Genomic DNA, 24,030 nt, shown 5'->3' with positions numbered 1-24,030 from the left:
AGAGCAGAATGCTTTAAGAAACATTGGGTTGGATTTCAGAGGTCTACAAAATAAAAGAGTTTCACCCTCACATGAAAGAGGTTCAGAGCAGAATAGTCAGAAAGAGATGCAGCACATTGTACATTGGGTGTTTGACAGAGTAGACCCCACTACGTGTAAAGAAAAGTAGCCCTCCTCTCTTTAAAGTTGGCAAACTTCTCAATAACTCTCTGGTTAAAGTCAATCATATCTGTGACGAGCCTGTTTCCATTATTCTTGAGGGAATGTGTCTGTTTTTCAGAACTTCTTCGTGTTTTCGATGCCAGTTCGGTCTCCTTCTGCTGCTCTGCTCTGCAAACAGGGTTAGCTAGTTAGCTCCATGCTTTTAGCTCGATAACTGTGGCAAGATTCGTGCTTTACACTTGTCTGAAGCTCTTTAGATCCCTCACCCCGTTGTAGTCCAGAGAGTTTCATTCCCAGGACTTTGGAACAACAGACAGGGGAAACTAAACAGCGCATTACTCACTGAGCCTCCAGCTAACCAGCTCCGGTGAGCTACCTGCTCGCGTAGCTCCGTGGAGCTCTCTGGCTGAGGGAATGATACCGGTCTCTGATTGGCCGAATAGTCCAACCGCGTGAAATAAGAAACGATGTGATTGGCCAGGGCGCACATTTTTGCTCCCCAAGATTCACGTTTCATCCGCCAATGAGAAGCCGTCCTTGCCGAAACGACCGTGAAATGTTTGCTCGCTGCCGCACACACGTTTGGCCGGCCCCCACGAAAATGGGGAGGGGCTTCTCTCAGTGAAGATGAGTGGCGATATGTTATTTTTGGTCACATTTAACTTAAGTGGTTGTTGACAGGCTGACGGTCTCCCACACACATTTAGCGCGTCAACACGGTATATTTACTATTTAAATGATTTGGTATATAATGTTTATTGACAGTATATATTATATTTTTTTCTTCTTCTTTTTTTTTCATCTCAAAATGTTAACAGGGGCGGCGCCCTAGCGCCCTCTATGGACGCACCGCCACTGGTAGGATTTAAATTGAATGATTAGTAGTCAGTGCGAAGTGCACTGAAAACGCTGATCCCCCCCCCCCCTTGTTTTTCTTTCACTGACCCTGGCAGCTCTCTGGTACTCTGCCGAACTTCGCATCTCTGTGCCGTACAGACTTGGCAGTGAGACACTACCAGCTCTCGTGTCAAAGGTCCAATGCTACGAATGTATTTCCTCCCTGTCTCCGCCTGTCTGCTACTGCCCAGTATGTTAATTTAGTCATTCACTGTTTAGCTAAAGACATGGACACTAACTTCATTCACTGGAATCTTCCTCCTCCTCACAATTGTCTGGTTGTGAGTGATTTTATTGTCACTAACTATCTTTTGCCTCAGTGACAAATTGCATCATACAACTGGGAGTTGTAGCTCTTCTAGCGTAGCTTAATTATCCCTCCCACTTCTTCTTAAACGATACAGTACATCATGTGCTAAAGGCTAATGGTGCGTTCCGCTGAAGATAATAGGTGCTCATCTTCTGTGCTCTCAGCGGCAGCGACATGTGATTTGTTGGCATACAACCAGTTTAGACCGATTATTCTCCACAGAGCAAAATATGATGAAGTAATTGTGGAACTGGCTATTTTTCAGAGAGTTATTAGAGTGTTTTATATTAATAATAATAGCAAAAAAATAAAATAACTGTTGAAAAATTCCCCAAAAATAGTTTGTCATTTTGGGAAATGCACTTATTTTCTGTAATATTTGTTGAGTAAATATGGAGCTGTAGTTATCTTATGTTAGCATACAGATGGGAACCAGCTATATTTTGCCCTTTTGATTTTGTACCGATTAAACACATACATTGGGGATGAGTCGGGCTACAGGACCCTGGTGAACAACATCCTGGTCTACGGAGAGGAGAATGACCTCATCCTCAACACAAACAAGACCAAGGAAATAATACTGGACTTCAGGAAGAACCCTCCCCCTCTACAGCCTCTCATCATCAAAGGGACTGAGGTGGAGAGGGCTGACGGGTACAGATTCCTGGGAATGCAGGTGACATCCGACCTGAGCTGGACTCTTCACACCAGAGCCACAGTGAAAAAGGCCCAGAAAAGGCTTTATTTCATCAGGATGCTCAGGAAAGCTGGTCTGAACCGTCGCCCTCTCACTCAGGCCTATAGAGGACTGATAGAGAGCATCCTCACCGCAGGCATCACTGTCTGGTATGGAAACACCACACAGGCAGAGAGGAAGGCTCTGCAAAGAGTCATAAGGACTGCGGAGAGGATCACAGGGACAAAACTTCCGTCCATGGACTCTATGTATGTGCAGCGCTGTCGGAAAAGAGCAGAGGGAATCATTGGAGACTCACTTCATCCAGCTCACTCTCTGCTCAGACACAAACACTGCACATACAACCGGAGACACAGCCGAGCGGACAGCATCGTCACCCACAGGACACGCTTCTTTCACAGCTTCTTCCCTGCCACAGTCAGGTTAGTCAGATTATTGGCGAATTTGGGACTAATCGAACTGAAATCGAATTATCCGTTCTCGGGTCGACCATGTGCGGTAACACCTGCGGTCGATTCGGTCCGATCCAGTTCTCGTCCGAGACTCGCGATATGTAACTCTGACATCATGTAACTCTGAATTCTCTGAACACTGGACTGCCCTCTTTGGCCCCTCCTCCCATGCTCCTCCTCCTCCTCCCTCTCCTCCTCCTCCTCCTCCCTACCGATATTGTGTGTGACGGAAACATGTCCCGAAAAAAAAACAAAACACCAGTCAACACAATAACCAAAACAACCTACCTATGTTGGTGCCTAATCATAACTCTGCTCGGATCCCCACCTCATGATGCCTGTGCTGGATCGGATGCGGACATGAATGTGTCACGCGTGGGAATAGAGCGATTAAACACTGTGCTTGAAATGTGTGTATATCTTGTTTATTCTGCCTGTTGATATACCTAATTTGGCATATAAATTATAATAGGAATTAATATAATTATTATTATTATTATTATTTATTTTATGATTTAATAGTTTTGCCCTTTTGGGTGAGCCTCAGGACGCGGCGCCTACGCGGTGGTAGTGCACAAGGCGCCGCCAACAACGAGATAAGGCACAAAAACCACAACACAACTGAGGATTTATGCTGTATGTGAAATGCTTGAACATAACATAGTAAAGTGTTTGGTTCTGGTTAATTGTTAAAATGTTGATGTTGTTGTTGGTGGTGAAGAGGTTTTCTCGAAATGTTGATGTTGTTCTTGGTGAAACAAAAAACTGTATCATGCCTTATCATCACATGTTGTGATGAAAAATTAACCACCATAATACATGATGATGTATATTGGGATAATAACATGTATATTGGTCCGAAGTCATACTAAAGATAGCAGAAGCAGATAGTACCACAGTCCCAACTTGCACGGTTACATACTTACAAATCAATGGAGTCGGACTAAATCTTTCAATCCGTTTTTCCGTTTATAGTTGGACCTTAGTCAGACTATCCGACCGACACCTGTCCGACTTGAGTCCGATCCGCGTCCGAATGATTATTAATTGTTGATAATTCTCTGTCCCTGAATTCGAATTCGATTCGCTGCATGCATGACTTTGCGAATCCGCCGCCGCCGCTCCTCCTCTCCCTCCCCTCCCTCCTCCCTCGCCGTCGCCTCCGTTCTTGAACCCGAAGTCGCCGCCAGGTTGCAAATAATAACTCGCTGCGCACCATGTTGGTGCAACCCTAAGCACCCCGCGCGAACCCCCTGCCCGAGAGTCCATGCTCGTGCGATGATGCGGCGGCGTGATGGCGGCGCGATGCGACCCATCAAGTGTTAAGTGGGGTTTGAGTTTGATTAAATATATCTCTATCTCTCTGCCTTTTTTCTTGCTCAAAGGCGCCTAATTTTCTAGACTGAAATAATATCGGCATTATAATTATTTATAACTATTATTATTATTAGCCTGGTTTGTGCCCCCTCAGGACTTGGTGCCCCCTCCTCTGCGTGTGTGCTGCCGCGCTGGCGGCGCGGGCTGCAAACAACGCTAATGGAAGACAAAACCACCACATTACCACCACATTTCAAGAGCAGAGAGAGATTAGATTTATAAAGCATGAATTTGAAGGTTATACTAAATAAAGTTCTTCTTTCTAAATGTTCGTGTTGTTGGTTGGTGGAGAGGGAAGGAAAATGGCTGTATGTGTCATCAAGTTGTAATTGTAGCGCCACGCCACGTATCGGATATGACATGCTTTGCGCCAATGATTCAATTACTCACTGCCATGTATATTGGATGGGGGATAACTCCCCATCAAAAAGCATAGTCCGACTAAAGCAAGATTCGAATTATACCATCATGTAACCGCACTGAGTCAGACTGATGGCACAACACAGCTACTGAGAAAGAGGCACTCCTTGAAACTGTGAAAAATGTGCAACACTACAATCAGTGCAATAGCCCCACACAACCTTCCCCCAACATCTGAACATGTGCAATATCCCCATATCACTGTCCCCTCCCCCTCTTTCTTTCCTTTTACAAGCTAGGTACAGCACTAGCCTACTTACATACTTACTTACATATATTACTGTTAATACTGTAAATATTGCATACACATTACCACACTATGTACAGTGTGTTTTTTTGTACAGTGTTTTTTAAAATATGTTTCATATTTCTATTATTACGGTTACTATTATTATTATTATAGTGTGTTTGTTTTGTCCCTCTGTTGACTTGGAGAACCCTGCAAAAATAATTCCGATGTGTCTGGACTGCTGGTCTAGGCACAGATGGCAAATAAAAAAACCTTGAACCTTGAACATTGTGACTATTTGTGATATTTAGAGATTCTGGGAGGCAGCTTGCGTTACTTTCTGTCGGAGCCAAACTAGAAGTTTCCTCTGTTTCCTGCTTTTTTGTTAAGCTAAGCCATTTCTCAAAAATATTAACTTTCTTTAAACTAGACCATACAAAATAAAAACAAAGTATTATTTTGTCATTAGTAAATGCTAACATTTTTGGAGAGTGTCCTGGAAAAAAAGAAAACAAGAGGTAGAAATAAAAAATAAAAAATTAGGCTTGAAAACAGGATACACATTGAGAGGAAATAAAGGGCAAACAAACCAAGTTAGTAATGTTGGTATAGAGGGTCAGAAGGTCAGAAAGAGAAGGCTTCAGTGACGGGGGGAGATCAGCACAAAGTGGGTTTGGGATGTGGGAGAAATGCCAGAATATACTGAGGTTTGCAGTGAAAGTACACAATCAATTTGGAAGATTGGAGTGGTGGACAAAAAATGGGTTGACCAGGTCGGGGTTGACAAAGGGTTAAATATGTTACCCTGTCACAGGCGTTGCAGTGCTGATTCAGGTTCCTGTAGGTTGAGTTGTTACCAGGGATGTCATTCACTTTCCGCAACGACTCAACACTTCCAGGCTGACTGGCAAACACCTCCATTGGAACGGAAGGTAGACACATTAAAATAAGAGTTATTGCTCCTTATTTCATCCTTTGGTGTAAAACAAGAGTGTGGTTGTCTCTTGTAAGATACATTAATTAGTGTTAAATATATAGTAAAACAGTTTTGGACATAGGCCTTCACATTTTGCTGGGAACAATTATTCCCCCTGCTTCATTTAAATAAACAAATCAAACCTATGCCTTGCAAACCTGAAGTGATTAAAGATGCAAACTCCAAATTCCAACAACAAACTCTGCTTTTAATTAAAGAGGCACTGTGAGGGAACTGGCTTTGAAGATGGATAAATAAGTAATTTCTGTAAATACTAAATAATAAATAAATGAAAGCCACATATGTTTTGATTTGTTTAATTATAAAGGCTGTGTGGTTATCCTCGCACTAACTTGTTTTGCTCTTCTTCTCAAGAGATGACTAGACTTAAACTAAACGCAAAGCTGTAAGTGCATCGATTAAACCATGGTCAGTCTAGGATGTATACGCTCCATCAGATTCTCAACCTCTCTCTGGTACAACACATTACGTCATGCGTCAATACCGCTCAGATGGATAGTTTGTGACCTCAAACTCCTGAGATGTTTTGCCTTTAATTGGCAGCTCTCTCTTAGATATTATCAATGTGTCTCTGCTAACAGGCCACGTACCACATTCCTTCAAAGTGGCTGTTATTAAACCTCTCCTGAAGAAGCCCACCCTGGATCCAGAGGTGTTGGCTAACTACAGACCGATCTCTAACCTCCCCTTCCTCTCCAAGATCCTTGAGAAAGTGGTCGCAAATCAGTTGTGCGACTTTCTACATCATAATAGTTTATTTGAGAAATTTCAATCAGGATTTAGAAAACACCACAGCACCGAGACAGCACTGGTGAAAATTACAAATGACCTCTTAATGGCAGCAGATAAAGGACTCATCTCTGTCCTGGTCTTGTTAGACCTTAGTGCTGCATTCGACACCATTGACCATGACATCCTATTACAGAGACTGGAGCAGTCGATTGGCATTTCAGGCACGGCACTAATTTGGTTTAAATCCTATTTATCAGATCGATCTTAGTTTGTATTTGTAAAGGATGAAGCCTCGATAACCACCAACGTTAATCACGGAGTTCCACAAGGTTCTGTGCTTGGACCAATTTTATTTACCTTATACATGCTTCCTTTGGGCAATATTATCAGGAAACACTCCATAAACTTTCATTGTTATGCAGATGATACTCAACTATATCTATCGATAAAACCAGAGGAGAGCAACCAACTCGGTAAAATTCAAGCATGTCTTAAAGACATAAAAACATGGATGACCTGCAACTTCTTGATGTTGAACTCAGACAAAACCGAAGTAATTTTAATCGGCCCTGAGCACCTCAGAGATCAATTATCTGGTGATGTGGTTTCTGTAGACGGCATTGCCCTGGCATCCAACACCACTGTAAAGAATCTTGGCGTTATCTTTGATTGGGAATTGTCCTTTAACTCCCACGTAAAGCAAATCTCAAGGACTGCATTCTTTCATCTTCGTAATATTTCAAAAATCAGGCACATCTCGTCTCAAAAAGATGCAGAAAAATTGGTTCACGCGTTCGTTACTTCGAGACTGGATTACTGCAACTCCTTATTATCAGGCTGCTCTAATATGTCTCTTAGGTCCCTCCAGTTGATCCAGAATGCTGCAGCTCGTGTTCTCACTAAAACTAAGAAAAGAGATCACATCACTCCTGCACTAGTTGCTCTGCACTGGCTCCCCGTAAAATCAAGAATCACTTTTAAAATTCTTCTCTTAACCTACAAAGCCTTGATTGGTGATGCTCCATCATATCTTAAGGAGCTTGTCGTACCATATTGCCCCACTAGAGAGCTACGCTCACTAAATGCGGGACTACTTGTAGTTCCTAGAGTCTTAAAAAGTAGAATGGGAGCCAGAGCCTTTAGTTATCAAGCTCCTCTTTTAGAACCAGCTTCCAATTTTAGTCCGGGAGGCAGACACAGTCACCTCGTTTAAGAGTAGACTGAAGACTTTCCTCTTTGACAGAGCTTATAGTTAGGGCTGAATCAGGTTTGCCCTGGTCCAGCCCCTTGATATGCTGCTATAGGCTTATACAAATAAACTGAATTGAAACTGAATTGAACTGAGTGGGAGTAATCGTGTCTTTTTCACTGCCAACCATTATTTTCTCTCGACGTAGGAGGGCACACTGCCCGGTAAATTTGCTGGACTCTCCTGCCTTTTACAAGGGAACTTTGCTATGAGTCTGGGAAGTGGCCTAGCCAGCCTTGTTTAATGGGATTTTCAAGATGTCCCGTTTGTTTCTCTTGAAACAAACCTGTCTGTCACACATGATCTCTCCGCTCTTAACACTTTTAGTTGTCAACTTACAAGCTGTTTGCCTAAATAAGCATTGCTCAACAAATGAATCCAATTTAGAGGATGCATGTTTGGATCATCATGACGTCACACATTGGTTTGTGGACTGCCGTTTTGAAGCTCCGAGTTTGGTATTTTGTCCGTCGCCATCATAAGTTGCTTATAAGTTGCAACCAGTGAATAGAAGTGACCATATCTGGACTGCAAAAGAATGACGTATTGACATTTATGGCTCTGGTAGCGGCCTTAACTGATCGAAACAGATATGTTACGGATGAGTTGTTATACAAAAGCATGACAGTATCTCACGCTGACCACTTTAGGTCAGACTACAGAAATATATCAGTGTTGCAGTGGGAATGGAAGGTTAGATTATCCCACTGCGACAGGGTTGGTAGGTAGGCTGGTGCTCTGTGCCAAATGCATTGACGGAGGGAACATATGTCAGTGGCTCGTCACAGGTCGTGCTCAAGATGGAAACGACCTGAACTGAAATGAATAGATCTGCCTCATTTATTATGCTGTGGCGTGTTGATGTTGTCAGTTCCTGGATACACAGCAGCCCACAATAACAAGAGGCATAAGTCAATGTTGTGTGTGTGTGAGGCCTCCTCATGCTTGTTTTTAGAATCTGTCGGGATGTGTGTTTTACACATTTGTGTATGCGTGTGTAAGCATGCATTGGCCTTTGTGCGAGTGTAACTTACTATTCTTTGCTGCCGCTGCTTTTTCCTCAGCCGGATGAACTCCTTGTGTTGCCTTGAGACAAAGTTAACTGATGCGTATTCCAGCAGGGCAGCAAACACAAACAGAAGGCACACCGCCATCCAGATGTCGATGGCCTTTACATAGGACACCTGGGAAACGGACAAGGTAACAGTCATCAACCGCCAATCAATAATCCTAATGGATAATTCGTGGGTGCAGCATGATCTCGCCATTCCTCCGCTCTGGCACGTAATGATATATATTTTTGTGAAGGTCTAGAATTGTATTGAGTCAGTGGGTTGTGGGCAGTTGACACATAGCCGTGAGACAGGTCACGGCTCAAGACTTGAGGTGCTAGGTCGTTCAAGAGAGAATATGTCGCCCACTGAGCGTGTATTGTTTAGATACTTCACTCAATTGAGCAGCAGGTTGGTGGCTCTTAAATATGCATCCATGAAAGTGTGTGTGTGTGTGTGTGTGTGTAGGGGGCGGGACAGCAAATTGACACATATGGCACAGACTCTGGAAACACTTCAGTCGTGGTGAAATCAACACTTCCACTGTGTTAGTTTTCAGCTGTCACACATCTTAGTGAAAAGAGACTTGTTAACACTATCAACCATCAACCTAACATGCCATTGACCACCTACTGAGTAGATTTTCTAATAATTTTAAACAAATATTGTGTTGGCTGAAATACTTTTATTATTTACCGCATTCTTCCATGGCTTTCCTTTCCCAAAACAAGAGTAAGTGCAGAGTTATGTTTTGTTTAAATGTACAGACACACATTAATAGAAATAAGTTGATATCTATTGGAAACCGATTTAAGACTGTCGCTGTACCCACAGATTCTTCTAAGAATTATAAAAAAACACTTTTGATCAAATACTAGATATTTTTGATCTCTTCAGGTGTCTTTAAATTCTTCATCTAAAACTATTTAAGTAGGAATAGCTTGCAACCACAATACGGCCAGAACCAGTGTGTCGACATTTCTTCATTTTAAGGGTCCGGAAGCAATAACGCTCGGGAACATTGGTTAAATCTTTAAGAGGAAAAGTGAATGAGCAGCGTTCCTCCTCCCTCATTGCCACCACTTGGGTGTCCTCGAGCAGCGCACTTAACCTCTCACAGTTCCAGGGGAGCCGCTTTGTGGCTGGCAAATAAGACTGTGATTGTGCAATGTCCAGGTGTGAATGTGAACAGATCCATCCTAAAATAGAAAACTTGGCTATGAGTTTATTGCCCTTTTAAAAAATATATATCGATTTTGCCGTTTACGTCCATGTTTGTCCAAAATGTCTTCACTTCATCACTTTAACATATTAGATGTATCACCTTTTGGTGGATATGTTTCCAACTCAGTGACTAAATGGGAAACAACCTAATACACCGATTAAAGTCTTGTTGAGTTGATGGTATTATGCCTGTTTCCTCTGAACACGTACTTGCTTATTGGAGGACGAACAGCATATGATTACATTTGCTTATTTATTGGTGTCTGTGAATTCAATTGCCGTTGTGCTGCATCGATTTTAAGAAATACCCGTGAGCAAGAAATCATAAATAGCCCGACTGTGTAAATACTCAGGAAATACAATTTAAAAAAGTATGAGCCCTGATTGTAATACATCCCCTGCATCCTTGGATTCTTGCTGATCAATTTGCTCATTAAACAATCAAAGAATCCACCTAGCGCTGTATTTAAACCATCATACATCTTAATCACTGGTCTTCAAACCCACCTTTGGCAGCGAGGCCCTTGAGCCAGAGCTCTGCGTGGTCATCGTCAGTACCGTGGTGATGCCCAGACCCACTCGGGCTGGTGCAGCGTCCATATTTATCCAGAAAGACACCCAGGAGAGGATGACGATGAGGAGGGAGGGGATGTACATCTGAATCAAGTAGTAGCCCATTTGACGTTCCAGGTGGAACTTCACCTCAATGCAGGTGAATTGACCTGTAGACACAGGACATAAAACATTAAACTGACATGCTTAACATTGCTAATGCTGTTGGGATGGCACTGGCAAAATAGGCTGTCTGATAAAGGAGGTCACGTGTTAAATCCAAACTAGAACCACTAGTTTACAGTGTCTTCAAGTTGTTGTAGGAGCTGAATCCTCTCATTTACAACTCATTTTACCTCTGGAGAAGAAATAAACCAAGGCACTTAATTACAATTTTGACTTTAAATGTGGAGTCCCTGGTTTCTTGACACCATATGTGGAATTCATTATGTACCTGTGTTGTAATGCTTAGTGCAGTAGCCCAAATCCTTCTCCTCTTTTAGCACAAACTGGGGGAGGGTAAGATCATCAGCCACCTGAACGGGGTTTTCAGACAGCCACTCAAAGATCAGGTCATTCATGGTGTAACCAACTGTGAAAGGTGAACAGAGAGGATATTTAAGTAAAACAAAAATAGTATGAAATGTCATATTTCCCCACTTAATTTTAGATCATATTGAATAGACTATGAAGGCACACATTGTCCCTCTTTTCATGCATCTTGTACATAATTTAAGACGAATTGTGGCATACCATTTCACCATGGCATACATTTTAAAAATGTGACACTGCCTTGCCAAAAAGGGAAGATGCTCTATAGTTTATTTTGCCAAGACGGTATATTTGATCTAATATATAAAAAATCTTAAATACAAAAAAAAAATGCTTCAGATATTGTGGAGAGAAGCATTTACTTGCAATTGCACTTATTTTCAATATTATTTATTATTTTCATATTCATATTTCCAAGTCGACATGAAAACAATGATTTAAACTGTTATTGACTATATGGGGGAATGCATCGGTCACAGGATATAACATCAACATTTCTTGTTTGCTATAAGTTTCACACAAACACTACTGTATTTCAAGATTGCATTGTGCACTACAGCAACAGCTGTAGTGCACAATGCAATATTTGTATTATTTCTATCTATCATAGTGATCCTCATCCCCTTCTTCCTCCTCCTCCTTTACCTGATTTATTTTTTAACCCACTGTAATTGGGAGATTGTCTATGCATGAAACACCAGAAACCTTGGCTAATGAGAGCGAGAGAGAGAATGAAACTTGTGGTGGCATAATGTCGCTTTTGCCCTTCTGTCCAGCTACCAGCGACCCTCTGCCATCATGCTTGTCCCAGTAAAGGTCACCCAGTCATGTTGTTGTGGTTGCTTAAATGTTACAGAATAAAGGACACAAGGAGCCTTTCCGTCTATGACAGCAAGAAATACTAACAGACTAAGCTGATTAGAAAGTATAAACTAACAGTATTGCATACATTTCTATTTTGCAAGTGAATGTACAGTTTTCTGAACCACTCAATAATTATTCTGTTTCCACACAAGGCTGCTATTTTTGAGGCTATTGCTCCTTCTCACAGCTACCGGATTATATATACATAAAAAATGCATACCTCATGCAATAACACAGAGCTTCTTGTACATATGAATAATACTGATGTCCACTGAGATCCTTTCATGACCCAAGTAACAAAGGCCTCAATTATTCAAGATGTTATATCATATCCTGGTATAACACAACTAAAACACACTCATATTTTTTTCTGAATTCTCTGTCATTCACACAAAAGGGGAATAGCAAGGCTTTCCTCAGATAACGAGCCAGCTATCAGGGGTGTCACAAGATAATTGACATGAAATTCATGAGGCAGTATGTCTGGGATATCTCAGCCAGGTAGTCACATGTTGTCTTCTTTTTTATGTTAAATAGCTGTTCACCGAATGAAAGCCGCTATCTTAATGCAGCCAGGCTTATGCCTCAGATTCTTATTCTTGCTTTTCATACATTGTGTAAATTACAAAGTGGATTTGAGGTTACTGAAGGCTAATGGCTCAAGGCAAAGTGTGGTGGTATAAGCTGCATATATGGACCTTTGATCTGTCAGAATGAGGCTAATCGTATTGTTGGTTCTATTCATATATCTATATAATCCATTGGCATTAAAGGCCAAAAAAGAAGATTGGCCTTGGCTCTCTCAAACCCCAAAGAGAACTCTCCTCTCCTCTTTTATATTCTTCCATTTTCTCATCACTCACGTCTTTCGTGCTTTCTCATGTTTCTCTAATAGCGACAGTAAAACCTACAATGTCCTCTTAACATCAAGCCAAGGTGATCACACCCTTAGGTGGAGTACTATAGCACTTGTCAACACAAGGCCACGTTTCCTCACCAAAGGCCTTTAATCAGGAATGATTACATCTCCTCTAATGGTGGTGTAAAAACACACACACGCACACGCACGCACACGCACACGCACGCATCTCTTTGCCTGAGTCCTCTCTCTTACACTCCTAAAGGATAAAATATCATTATATTTTTGTTTTTATTCTTTCTGACGTATGTCGTGCACTAAACTTATTTGATTTTTTTTTATCAGTTTGGGTTATTTTGCAAACATAAATCATGCTTCCTCATGTAAAAGAGGGAGTTATATAAAAACCAATGCCTCGTGTTCTGGTTGGATCAGATAAGAGCGCAGGTTGAGATACCAACGTTCAGCTTGACTTATTTATTCGTGAGAGATGGTTCTGAAAAGGTGCAGGGACTTCATGGTACGAGTGCTTCTTCTGTTTTTTCTCCCTATTGCTACACTTTACATTATTTTTTCCCTATAACAGGAAATTAGGTCACCTCTAGACATAGAGGGTGGGTCACATATAATAAAAGGGACACAAAATCAAAGTTGTATTATTTATGTCCTGGAAATTGTTTTTTACAAGGGCAGATGCTATCTCTGCAAAAGAGATTTCTTTCTTACCCTACCTGTTATCTATGTAATAACATTTAAAAAGGTTTGCCTTTTAATACATTTAGTGAGATGTAAATGGAAACAACAATGGTAAACTGACTATTTGCTCAACCCCTGCACACCTTATTGTTGTTACACCTTTCAGGCTTCACGTTCTGTGCAGCTTACAATGGTGGCAGATAAAAAAATTTTTTTATTTAGAGTGCCTTACAAATAGAATTCATTATTATTAGTATTAGTATATAGACCTAGTGCGCTCCAACTGCATAGCATGTAGATTTTGTGTGTGCAAGAAATGTCTGATTATACAGATTAGCAGGAACTTCTGATTATGAGACGTGAGCTCCTGGACATACTTTTTAGACATACTTTTCAGATTGTCCAATGGCGGACTCAACAATGAATTAACTGTTGGGTAAAATGTCGACAAATGACGGCAAGTGACGTTAATGAATGGTGAAAAGGGAAAAAATGCAGGAGCTTATGTACATGTACTGTATGTACTGTGGAAAATATAATTGGTGCAAAAATAATGAATCCTTTTAACTTGCATTAAAATAATACAGGAACATTTGTGATAAATAATTGTAATTCAAGGGTAGCTTGCACAGCAGATTAGATGGTAGCAGACAAACGCACACTGTCTAATTAATTCCGTAAACTTGCTGTTACATTTTGGGTTTTGAAAGGCACAGGAGATAAAATTACAAAACATAAACCCTTCTCTACCTGGACTTTGTGAATATATTCCAGATATTGACACAGATTTATAGTCATGATGTGGTTCCTATCTCTTGGATTATAGCAAGATAAAGCAACATACAAGCCAGGCAAAATGTAAACATGTTGAAAAGGGGTGAGAAATAAGAGGAAAGTGAGACAAGAGGAAGCCAAAGAGAAGAAGAAGACTCACAGCTTTCAAGTTGCATTGTACAGGTCTGAATGTCCATTGGGAAATTCTTCAAGTCCATAGGGCAGGACAGGGTGAGAGTCAGCCTGAGGTAGAAAAACAGATTGGAAAAAAGAAGAGAAGCAATAAAGGATGTCAAAAAGGCCCAAAAGCACAAAGCGGCTCAAGAAAAAGACATCAAAGCTGGAGAAATGACGGGTTAACCCTCCTGTCAATTCATTCCAATCAAACCCGAAATGTTGTGTAATTGTTCTCTCAACAAACACAACAAACAAGTACCTCACACTTACTTGGAAAAAAAAAATAATAAAATAAAAAATTTTCTTTTTTTTTTATTTTTCATATATATTATCCTCAAGGGTAAAAAATGTTAGTAAATATATAAAGTAAACAGAGGTGAACATTGAATCGGGTCAAATTGACCCGAAGGCAACACAAGGGTTAACAGATCACAAGAACTATGAAATAAATCAGTGCCAAGCTGCTTTGTTTTGCTAAGTATGAAACAGGAGTCAGGAGTAAGTGTTTAATTCAATACGATTGGAAAAATGAGAAAACTAAACAGATTTTCTTTATTTAAGGGTAGCTTGGAAAACTGGGTTACTCTACCATTTGATTACTTGTCACACCACAGTAACGGCAAAGTAATTGGTGCAGGAATCCCTGCTTCTATTTGTTGTGGTGTTGATGCATTAAGCCTTCAAAAGTCCTGAGAGAGAGAGAGAGCGATAGAGAGCTATTTGGTAGTCTGTCTGGAGGAAAACTGTGTAATTACCTGCTCTAATGCATCGCCCAGAGGCCAGACAAGAGCCGCCAGCAGCATTCACACAGACATCCATTTGCTCCCGTGTTATGATGACACAATGTCTTATTCAGCTGAACAACAAATTACAAAGATCCAAGTGATTTATCCTACGAACATTGGATTCATTGTGTTGTGTATTTAGTGCATGTTTGGTGGTCCATAATTGCGAAACATAGAAAATCAGTGGTATGATGACGTTGAGATTATGTGAATTTGCTACAGCGGACTTATATTGTTTGTCTCTCCCTCTTCTCAAAACAAATGCAGAAATATGCAGATCTACTTTTAATAAGTATAATAGGAATTGAAAAACTTTTACAATTTTAACTTCTAAACTTCTTCTAAAAAACAACAAACATATCATACAGAAAAGCAACAAATGGACAGAGGTGAAATTGGTGTGTTTTCAGAGGCAAAATGACCAAAACAATGTGAAATGTGCCAAAGCTGGCTCAACTAAAGGTCTTCTTTTTTTATTTATGGTTCAATTTTTAGGATGAATCAGTTTAAAGTTCTGAGGAAACTATGTTGTGGTTTAATAAGCCGTTTGCAAATGTACTGTTTGGTGTTGTGTGTAATTTAACAAATTGACTTCACACTTGGCATTTCCGTGCATTTCTTTGCACGCCTGCAACCACTTAGTATTTTGGTGAACTGCAGTGGGTGGAAAGGAAATATAGGGGTGTGGGATTCAATCTGCTGGTTTTGTGGCCAAGAGATTGTATACGAGTCGGATTTGTTTGCAATATCTGACATTCAGAAGATCCCAACCGACGTTGTCGTAGTGTTGATGGCACAGTAAGCTGCAAGCCGCCAACAACCATCAGATAATATCAAAGTAGTTGAATTAATAAGTTCCATGCAAAGGATTTTACACATCATACTGCAGCAGCATGTCATTCAGGATGTCATTCTCAAACTGTTACAGTACCTGTACAGTCATATATTATCTTTACCTAATGCTGTACAGAACGCTGCCGTCTTTGAAAATCCGTAGCAGCTTGTTATCAGTGGTGACCTCGTGGAAATCGGCTCCTTTCTCATTTGCAAAGAATAAATCCGGTTTCCAGATGGAGTCCAACATAGATGGATCCAGATCAAGGGAGTCGTCTGGGTATTCGCTGTACGCCAGGCGAGGGTCGTTCCATTTTTGTCGTAGAAATACATTGAGCATGTAGTCCTGTGAAAGAAGTCGGGGACGTTAATGGGAAATATATCAGCGGTGAAATTTGTAGCACAGATGAGGAGCTTAGAAGTGGATCATTCTGCAGTCGGGATTAGAGAAGTTTCTGGGAATGTTCTGTTACTTGTCACTGACTGATGAAGAATGTATGATGACCAAAGCTATTGTACTTTTTTGAAAGATGAAACCATGCTGAAACTTTGAGACTCCTTTGTTGGATGGAATATCACTTTAAAGATTAAATCTACTACTTTCTTCTGTCTTTCATATGCGATGATTTAATCCACACAACAAAGAAATACGCCATGATGTTCATGTGCCCATTGTGGTTATTTTCCTTTTTCACAAATAACAATTGACGATTTTTAAATAGCCACATGGTTAATCGTAGGTAGATGATGTCATTTTCAGCCAGTAATGCTTTTGTAAATAAACATACTACTTAATGTTCACATATCTCCAAATCGTAATAACAGCTTTAAGCACTCAAGTTATTACATAATATGATCAATCTTTGAAATGTAACCTCAGTAGTTCATGATAATAAAGGAATCACTGTATTTGAAAGATCATTGTCTCACCATATTGGTCAGATAATACTAAAGTAATGATTGAATAAGATGGTATTGTTTGTTCAACCGTTGTAAGCCATGCCACGTACTGGAGACTCACTCCTGCCTGCAGCCAACAGACATGAGTAATTTAATTAGAATTCTAATCTGTGCAATTAAATCAGAATTCATCTTTGTACATTGTTCCTTTTTCTTGCTTGTTCATTTCATTTATCAAAAATAAAAAGCATGCTTCACCATGCTGTTAATGTTGTCATCCTCTGAGCTGACTGTACTGGAGGTCTGACCATGGGCCTCCCTCAGACACCCTGAAACAGTGCCGTGTTGTGCAGACCCAGAAGCTATAACAGTGGAAATGCAGACTTGAGGACAACTAATTCTCCCTGAACCCCTCATCCTCTCTCCCATACCCCCTTTCATCAATTTTCTAAATTTTTCATTTTAATTGCAGAGTGGACAGTTCATTATCAGCATGTCAGGGACCCATTGGCCTCTGAAGGTTGCACTGTTATGCTCCGGGAAACACAGAAATGAGGGAACGGCTTCAGCCCTGAGTGGATTAGCAAAGAAGTTATTAGGGATGAAAGAGGATGGAGTGTATAAAGATTTCTATATATATCACAGGGGAAATGCAACAAGACTAAATACAAACCCTAATCCATAATCCCGTCTAGATCAAATTTTAGTGAGGCAGATAGCTTTTAAGAAAACGAACACTTGAAACTTAAAAATCTCCAATGTCTTCTTACCATTGTAGTTTCTGTGATGGACCCAAAGCTGTTGATGAAGATATTACAGGTGACATTTACAGCTGGGCCTAAGGAAAGAAAAAACAGACTGAATTCTCACATATTTCCCCTCAGATGGGATCTATGAGATTGCACCACATTCAACAAAACCTATTATATTGTAATATCTCTTGTGGGTCTTTAAGTTTTATTAAAGTTGCTTCATTCATTTTCAGTCATGCAAGCTCCACAACTGGGATTGTTACGACTTAGAGAAAGGAAGGTCACAGAAACGTCGGTCCACATTTTGGCATCCATGAAAATGGTTGTGTGCAACCCTGACTTTTGAAATTATGTTTATATAATACTACTTTGCAACAGCAAATACATTAAATAAAAATTGTTAAAAATTTGTTTTTTAATGTTTCATTTGTTTTTCCCTACAGTATCCTGGAAGTAGCTCTCATAAAAAAACATACTGTCCATAGTCAGCTGACTTTTAAAGGTTATATGTAGGCGCTCAAAGCTCTTGGTTTTGGTTGGGGAAGACCATGGTCTGGGTTTGATGTTGAAAAAGCAATAGTGACTTGAAGTACGACAAAAGATGTATGCACTAATTAACAGTGAACTCAAACCATAATCCGTTCTTAACTTTAACCAAACTGCTCCCTAGACGGTTGTAGAGAAGTGAGGCAAAAAGGCTGCGTCAGGTAAAAGGGACAAGTGCATTCCGGCGTCCTAAAAACAACGGGATATTAGTTTTTGTCATTTGGCTCATTGATTTTTTCTGCTTATGACCACGATCAGCATTTGGAGCAGCAGCTGTGACACACAGCTCATGGAGGCAATGAAGCTACTTCAATCATAAGTGCCCGGTGAAAAATCGTACTTCCTCTCTGAGTCACAACTTCTAAACACAACAATCTAAACACGCAGCCATGATTCACATAATCATAGAATCGGTAGGATTTGCACTTAACAAGAATGTCCTAATCTGTATTATCCATCACACATAATTGTCCATAAACTTAGAAATCATATGAATAATCCAACTGAAATCCAATGTATTCATCCATTTGTCAAGAATACTGTCAACATACCATTGTTAATGTATTTGGTCTATGTTGTTGATTATAATGTGCTGCAGCTGAGTAGCAAATTAACAATCAAGACTGCAAACTGACTTTGCAAAGCAAACTATGAGGAGGACTCTCTCCCTATGACTCATGCATATTTCCTGTACTGGATAAAAAACATTACCAGTAAACATACTCCAGGCAGCATTTGCATTTCCTTCAAAACATAACTGTGAAGACAGGGTCGCTGTGTGCTTGTGCAGCAAATATTATGTGTTATAATTAAGTCGCCATCAATACGACACAAGAACTGTCCTTCACCACAAAGGGTTAGTTAGACTAGACTACACGTATACATGATAATGGTCAGCTGTCTAGCTTCCACAACACAGATGGAGTGGTCTGTCTTTCTCCAAGTGCTTTCTACTGTACTTTTCTTGAGGGATACCATACCTTTGAAGTTGGGTCTGATGCGGGCATCGTATTCTGATGTTCTCCCCATGAGCTTGTCCAGGAAGTCAGACGGCGACATCTGCGGTCCTGCCCTGCTGGGGGGCTTTATCTCCTCCTTACAGGAGCTCAGTCTGAAATTAGAGAGAGAGGGGGGGGGGGGGGAAGAGACATTTTTGAAACTGCAGAGGAAGGTGTTTCTGTATGTATGAGAGGTAGCAGTGGGGGTGGTGCTAAAAAAAATGGGAACAGTCACCAACTTAGTAATCAGCAAAAAATACCCAGCGGTGGATGAGTATGAGAAATGACAATGATGGCAGCTAAAAACATATCTATTTGGCATCACGTGTAAGACCTATTGGAGTTGTCAGGGCCTAACTACAGAGACGCAAAACAGATGGAGAGGTAGAGTTGTCCCTCTCCTGCGCTTCCCACAGCTCGAGGCTTCGCAGGGGTAAGGCTTGACAGATCGATTGTTCAATTGTAATGCTGTAAATGTCACACTAGGGATAGCAAGGTGTTGATACAAGCTCCAGTGAGGCTCCGGCAGCCCCTGATGGGAATAACCAACAGGCCAGAGTAAAAGTAAGGGGAGGAAGAGAGACAGAAAATATTGAAGAACGACCCCAAAAAAAAAGACACAAGGAAGCATAAAAGGAAACAAGAAAAATGACGTTTAATGTTCGTAATGGATTTGATTTCTCACTGGTCCCCGTTGGAGCACAGCTGATTGCACCCCATGCGTTTGATACAATTGTTAACGGTTCACAATCTGTCATGATCTCAAACTCCGGAGTACAGATGGCTGGTTAAATCCCCTCCGAGGCACAGCCTTGCTGATGCCTTGTGTTCTCGTGTGTGTGTGTGTGTGTGTGTGTGTGTGTGTGTAGCCACTGATCTTCCAATCTTATGGCCTCTTAGTTGTATTTGGAGCCACATATAGTGCATTGTCAGGGGCTACAGGATCAGGACTCTGTGGAGGATATCTTTGGGATGTCAACCATTAGGAATTTATTTTAGAATGTAGCTGCAGTGATGGCGAAGACATCATACTTTGATGATATTTTGACTACTTTACAATGTTTATGATGCTACGGTTAGATTTAAGTGGTATAAAATAATACATTGGATTGCTTACTGAGACGTTTGAAGTGTCCTTGCATGATTTGTCAATGCTTCGCTGTCTCAGATGGAAACCAGCATGATGTCAACTCCTTTGTGGTTGACATTGACATTCTGTCCTTCGATATTTGAATTTGAGTGATTGCAGCCATCTGTGTAAATCAATCGAGACATAACTAAGAGTAAAGTGTTGCATTGGCATAATTAGCTAGCAATACAATTCATAGAGGCCGAACCTCTGCCAGAACATGATGTGTTGACATCTTGTAAGCTTGCAGGTTGCATCAAAACCACTACTAATCTATTCTTTAATAGCCCCCTGTCATTTATTGTTTAGCTTTACACTTAAAATACATGATTACTGCCTCCAAAATGCATATTATGATTAAAAAAAAATATTCATATGATGATTTTCTGATCTGCCAGTGCTATTAGAGTTTGTACACGGTTAGATGGTTTCGACAACAAAATCACTTGGTTGTGATGAGAAGAACACAATTATCTTACTACCAAACACCCACTTAGTGATCACCTGGTCAGGTACATGTAAACATTCAAGATTTCTGGTTGACTTCTACTTTCTATTGACTGTGTATAAGAAGCGGACAAAGTCACCGTGACGTCACCCATTGGTGACCCTCAAGTTTACCATTTTGGCTGTGCCATCTTGTTTTTTTTTAAGTGACATGAAAGGGGGGAGCTAAGTACAACCCAACGCTGAAAAATACATATTTAGGCATCATTAGTGTTACGCTAAAACACACTGAAAGGTTTTAAGTTGTGAGATAAAAACAATGAAATGTCTATTTTACTCTAAATGGGACCATACTTTACTTTATTGAAGAAGACTTGAAACTAGAGATTGAGGACATGGACTGATATTTAAAATGTTTACTGAGGTGTAACATCATTTTCTCTTCAAATTCTATACAATCAGACTTCTTTTTGCAACCAGAGGACGTTGAACTGTGGGGATGTGAAGCGTGTCACATGCAGTGGTAGGGCACACGTGAAAAATTTCAATCTTTTTTTTCTCGGCATGTTACCTCGACCCTATTAGTGCTGCAACATTAGTACGTTAGCATACAAACAGTTACCATGGCAACGTATCACATTTCAGTGCTAATCATCCAATAGTTGCAGAACCACCACCACTACTGCAAAATATAACACAAGCACCAGAACCTTTTTGTTGATTCCCCTCAGAGGAGCTGCTGTGCATGTAGGTCTTTCTTACATGATGAAGCTCAACTCTCATTGGTCCCCTGACTCCAATCCACTGCTTCTGGCTAAAGTCCACTCTGTAGTGTTGCTGATTTTACAGTATGCGGGTACTCCTTTTATCCCTCCCTCTCTCTCTCTTTCTCTCACACACACACACACACACACACACACACAAGATGGATTGATGGTCAGACTCTTACTCCAACAAAAAGCCATAACAAACTGTCTTGGGTTGTGCTTGCTTTACGGATCAGCACAAAACAATAAAACATCTTGTTTGTTCTTGAGTGTGATATCCTCTGACAGGTCACAAGCTTTCAGAGACAAATGATTGTGAGAATAAACTGTAGTTCTCAAGATGTATGGAGAGAAGAAAAGGTCTCTAACGCAACATGTAGCAGAGATTTGTGAATGTGTTTTGACCCAGTTGGCTGATGACGGGTGGATTTATGTTGTGAAAATCATTCACGATAGTTAAATAACTTACCAAGACACTGCAAGTCTAGCGCATAAGACAAGGTTAATTTATATACTGTACATTCATGAGTCAGTACTTGAAGTCAAAACTGTTAATTAACACAAACACTTCCACAGCAAATTTCAGCGAAACGCAGTCTGGATGTGGGGCACTGTCTCTGTGAGTCATTTCTGCTTGTTGATGCGAGTAAAGAGTATGACATTCCTCAGCTGTTATTTCTATGATCACTCATGCTACCAGTCAAACACAATCGTCTGCCTGTAGTATCCATTTACAGCCGGCCTCAATGATCAGATCAAATGTATTGACATTTATTCTATTGTTATCGTTCCTATGCCAGTAAATGTTTGTCTGTCTAATGATAACATTCCCCACACATGCAGAATGTTGTGGTTCTGAGTGGATTAATGATAAAAAAGCTTTTATTTTTAAATTCTTTATTTGGGAGCACAGACACATTGATTAAATTCAGAAGCGATTGCCATACTACCGTACACATCTTATGGCATGCATTCCAGAGGTTTCAGAAGTGCCATACATTTAGCATTTGTATGATATGAATTATAAGATAAAATTGCATGAGTGCTATTTTTCCTCGTGAACTCTTTGTGTTGAGGTCTACACCTGAACCTTTCACCCTGAGCTGTGGGAGCAGCTGTGGATTTCTGCTTTCCCTCAGGGTATGTACGTCACCTCCCGATTAGCTCTCATGCATTTCTAATGGGACTCATGCGTTTCCTCCCTATTGTTTCATCAGTGCTTCAACATTCTTATTTCACAGAGTGGGTGAGAGAAGAAAGATTTGATCTTTCAGTTTTTTGGCATGAAACGGCCTGTTGGACACTTTGCATCCAGAGTGATGTCTTCTGTTTTGAGAGCAGTGCATGAGGGGAAAGAACAAAACTGGATGCCCTGCAAAAACGGATGTCTTTATTGATATACAATATACTTTATATATTGTGCAATATTCTGGATAGTAGTTCTTTTGAGGTGAATGTACTGTACAACAGTCAATCCTAAAACGATATCAGCAATTTCTCATGACTACAAACTACAAGTCTGCAAGTGGCTCCGAAGAACCCTTCAAGCTAATTTATGTGGTTCTTTGTCTGAGTGATTCAATTATGAAGATGCTCTTTGGTGACATTTAATGAGCCTGACCTTTTTGCCTCCCCCTGCGTTCCTTTCATTTGAGCATCCGTACCAGACTGCTGTCGAGAACACATTGCAAACCTTTCGTTACTTCCTCTATAGAGCAGGTTTTAGCTCTTACTCTTATTACTAAGTGACTTAATTTGGCTTTGACAGCCAAGCTGAATCAAAGCAAACACACAATTGTGGATAGATACACTTTCAAGTGGAGGTGGTTATGCAGAATTCAAATGGCTGCTCAGAAGTTCTTTGAACTTTCTGTGTGGCAGCCAGGACTACTGTTGATTGGTCCCACCTGTGTCTTGTTACCATGAAGTGTCTGAGATCCATCACGAGGAAAGACTGGACAAAGTCAGCCGGAAATACAAGAGCTGATTCAGGAAGAATTATCTACACAGATGCAACAACTGGTTGCCCAAATGAATAATTTTTCACTCATCAACAGACTGCTCCCTTTCTGGTACAGTGTGATCTGCATTTTCAACACAACCCAGCAGCTTTTTATCTGAGCATGGTAGGCCAGCAGAAGACTGTTTCAGGTGGTTGATGTGAACCCATGCAGCTTGGAAGAACCAGGCTTTCTACTTCCTCCTCGACCTGTTACTCAGGTAGACATTTGTATTAACAATCAGACCATTGACTATCTCATCCTGTTATTGCACTGAGCCCTTACTATAAATAACCTGTTAATGCACCAACAGACTCTAGTAGGATCATTATAGATCACCCTGACTATCCTGATCTACACAAGGTACCTTCCTGTTACCATGATTTAAAACAAGTCTAAAGCCTCCTCCTCACCGAGATTTTGACTGTCCCATTGATCTCTGAGACCTGAGAGAACAGCAATGGATGAATACATCTCCTCTTCACTCAAATCAGGGATTATCGACTACAGTCCACTAAATGACATTACGGTGAAGAACCGCTATCCTCTGCCACTCATGTCATCTGCTTTTGAACTGCTTCAGATATTCACCAAGTTGGA

General features: G+C 40.6%; 1 protein-coding gene across 2 annotated transcripts in view; it reads right to left on the bottom strand.

Annotated features, from left to right (window-relative positions):
* Positions 1–24,030, bottom strand: part of glra4a (glycine receptor, alpha 4a) — a 47,944-nt gene that overhangs the window by 1,955 nt on the left and 21,959 nt on the right. For both annotated transcript variants that reach the window (XM_056438979.1, XM_056438978.1), the window contains exons 2-8: positions 19,070–19,200; positions 17,562–17,629; positions 16,014–16,237; positions 14,256–14,338; positions 10,805–10,942; positions 10,306–10,520; positions 8,557–8,706 (exon numbers count right to left, since the gene is read on the bottom strand). In XM_056438979.1, the coding sequence (XP_056294954.1) occupies positions 8,557–8,706; positions 10,306–10,520; positions 10,805–10,942; positions 14,256–14,338; positions 16,014–16,237; positions 17,562–17,629; positions 19,070–19,200 (1,009 nt within the window). The remainder of the gene's footprint in view (positions 1–8,556; positions 8,707–10,305; positions 10,521–10,804; positions 10,943–14,255; positions 14,339–16,013; positions 16,238–17,561; positions 17,630–19,069; positions 19,201–24,030) is intronic.

The sequence above is a fragment of the Pseudoliparis swirei genome, chromosome 19 (assembly GCF_029220125.1).
Source record: "Pseudoliparis swirei isolate HS2019 ecotype Mariana Trench chromosome 19, NWPU_hadal_v1, whole genome shotgun sequence".
NCBI lineage: Eukaryota > Metazoa > Chordata > Actinopteri > Perciformes > Liparidae > Pseudoliparis > Pseudoliparis swirei.
This window is presented reverse-complemented; position numbering and strand designations above follow the sequence as displayed.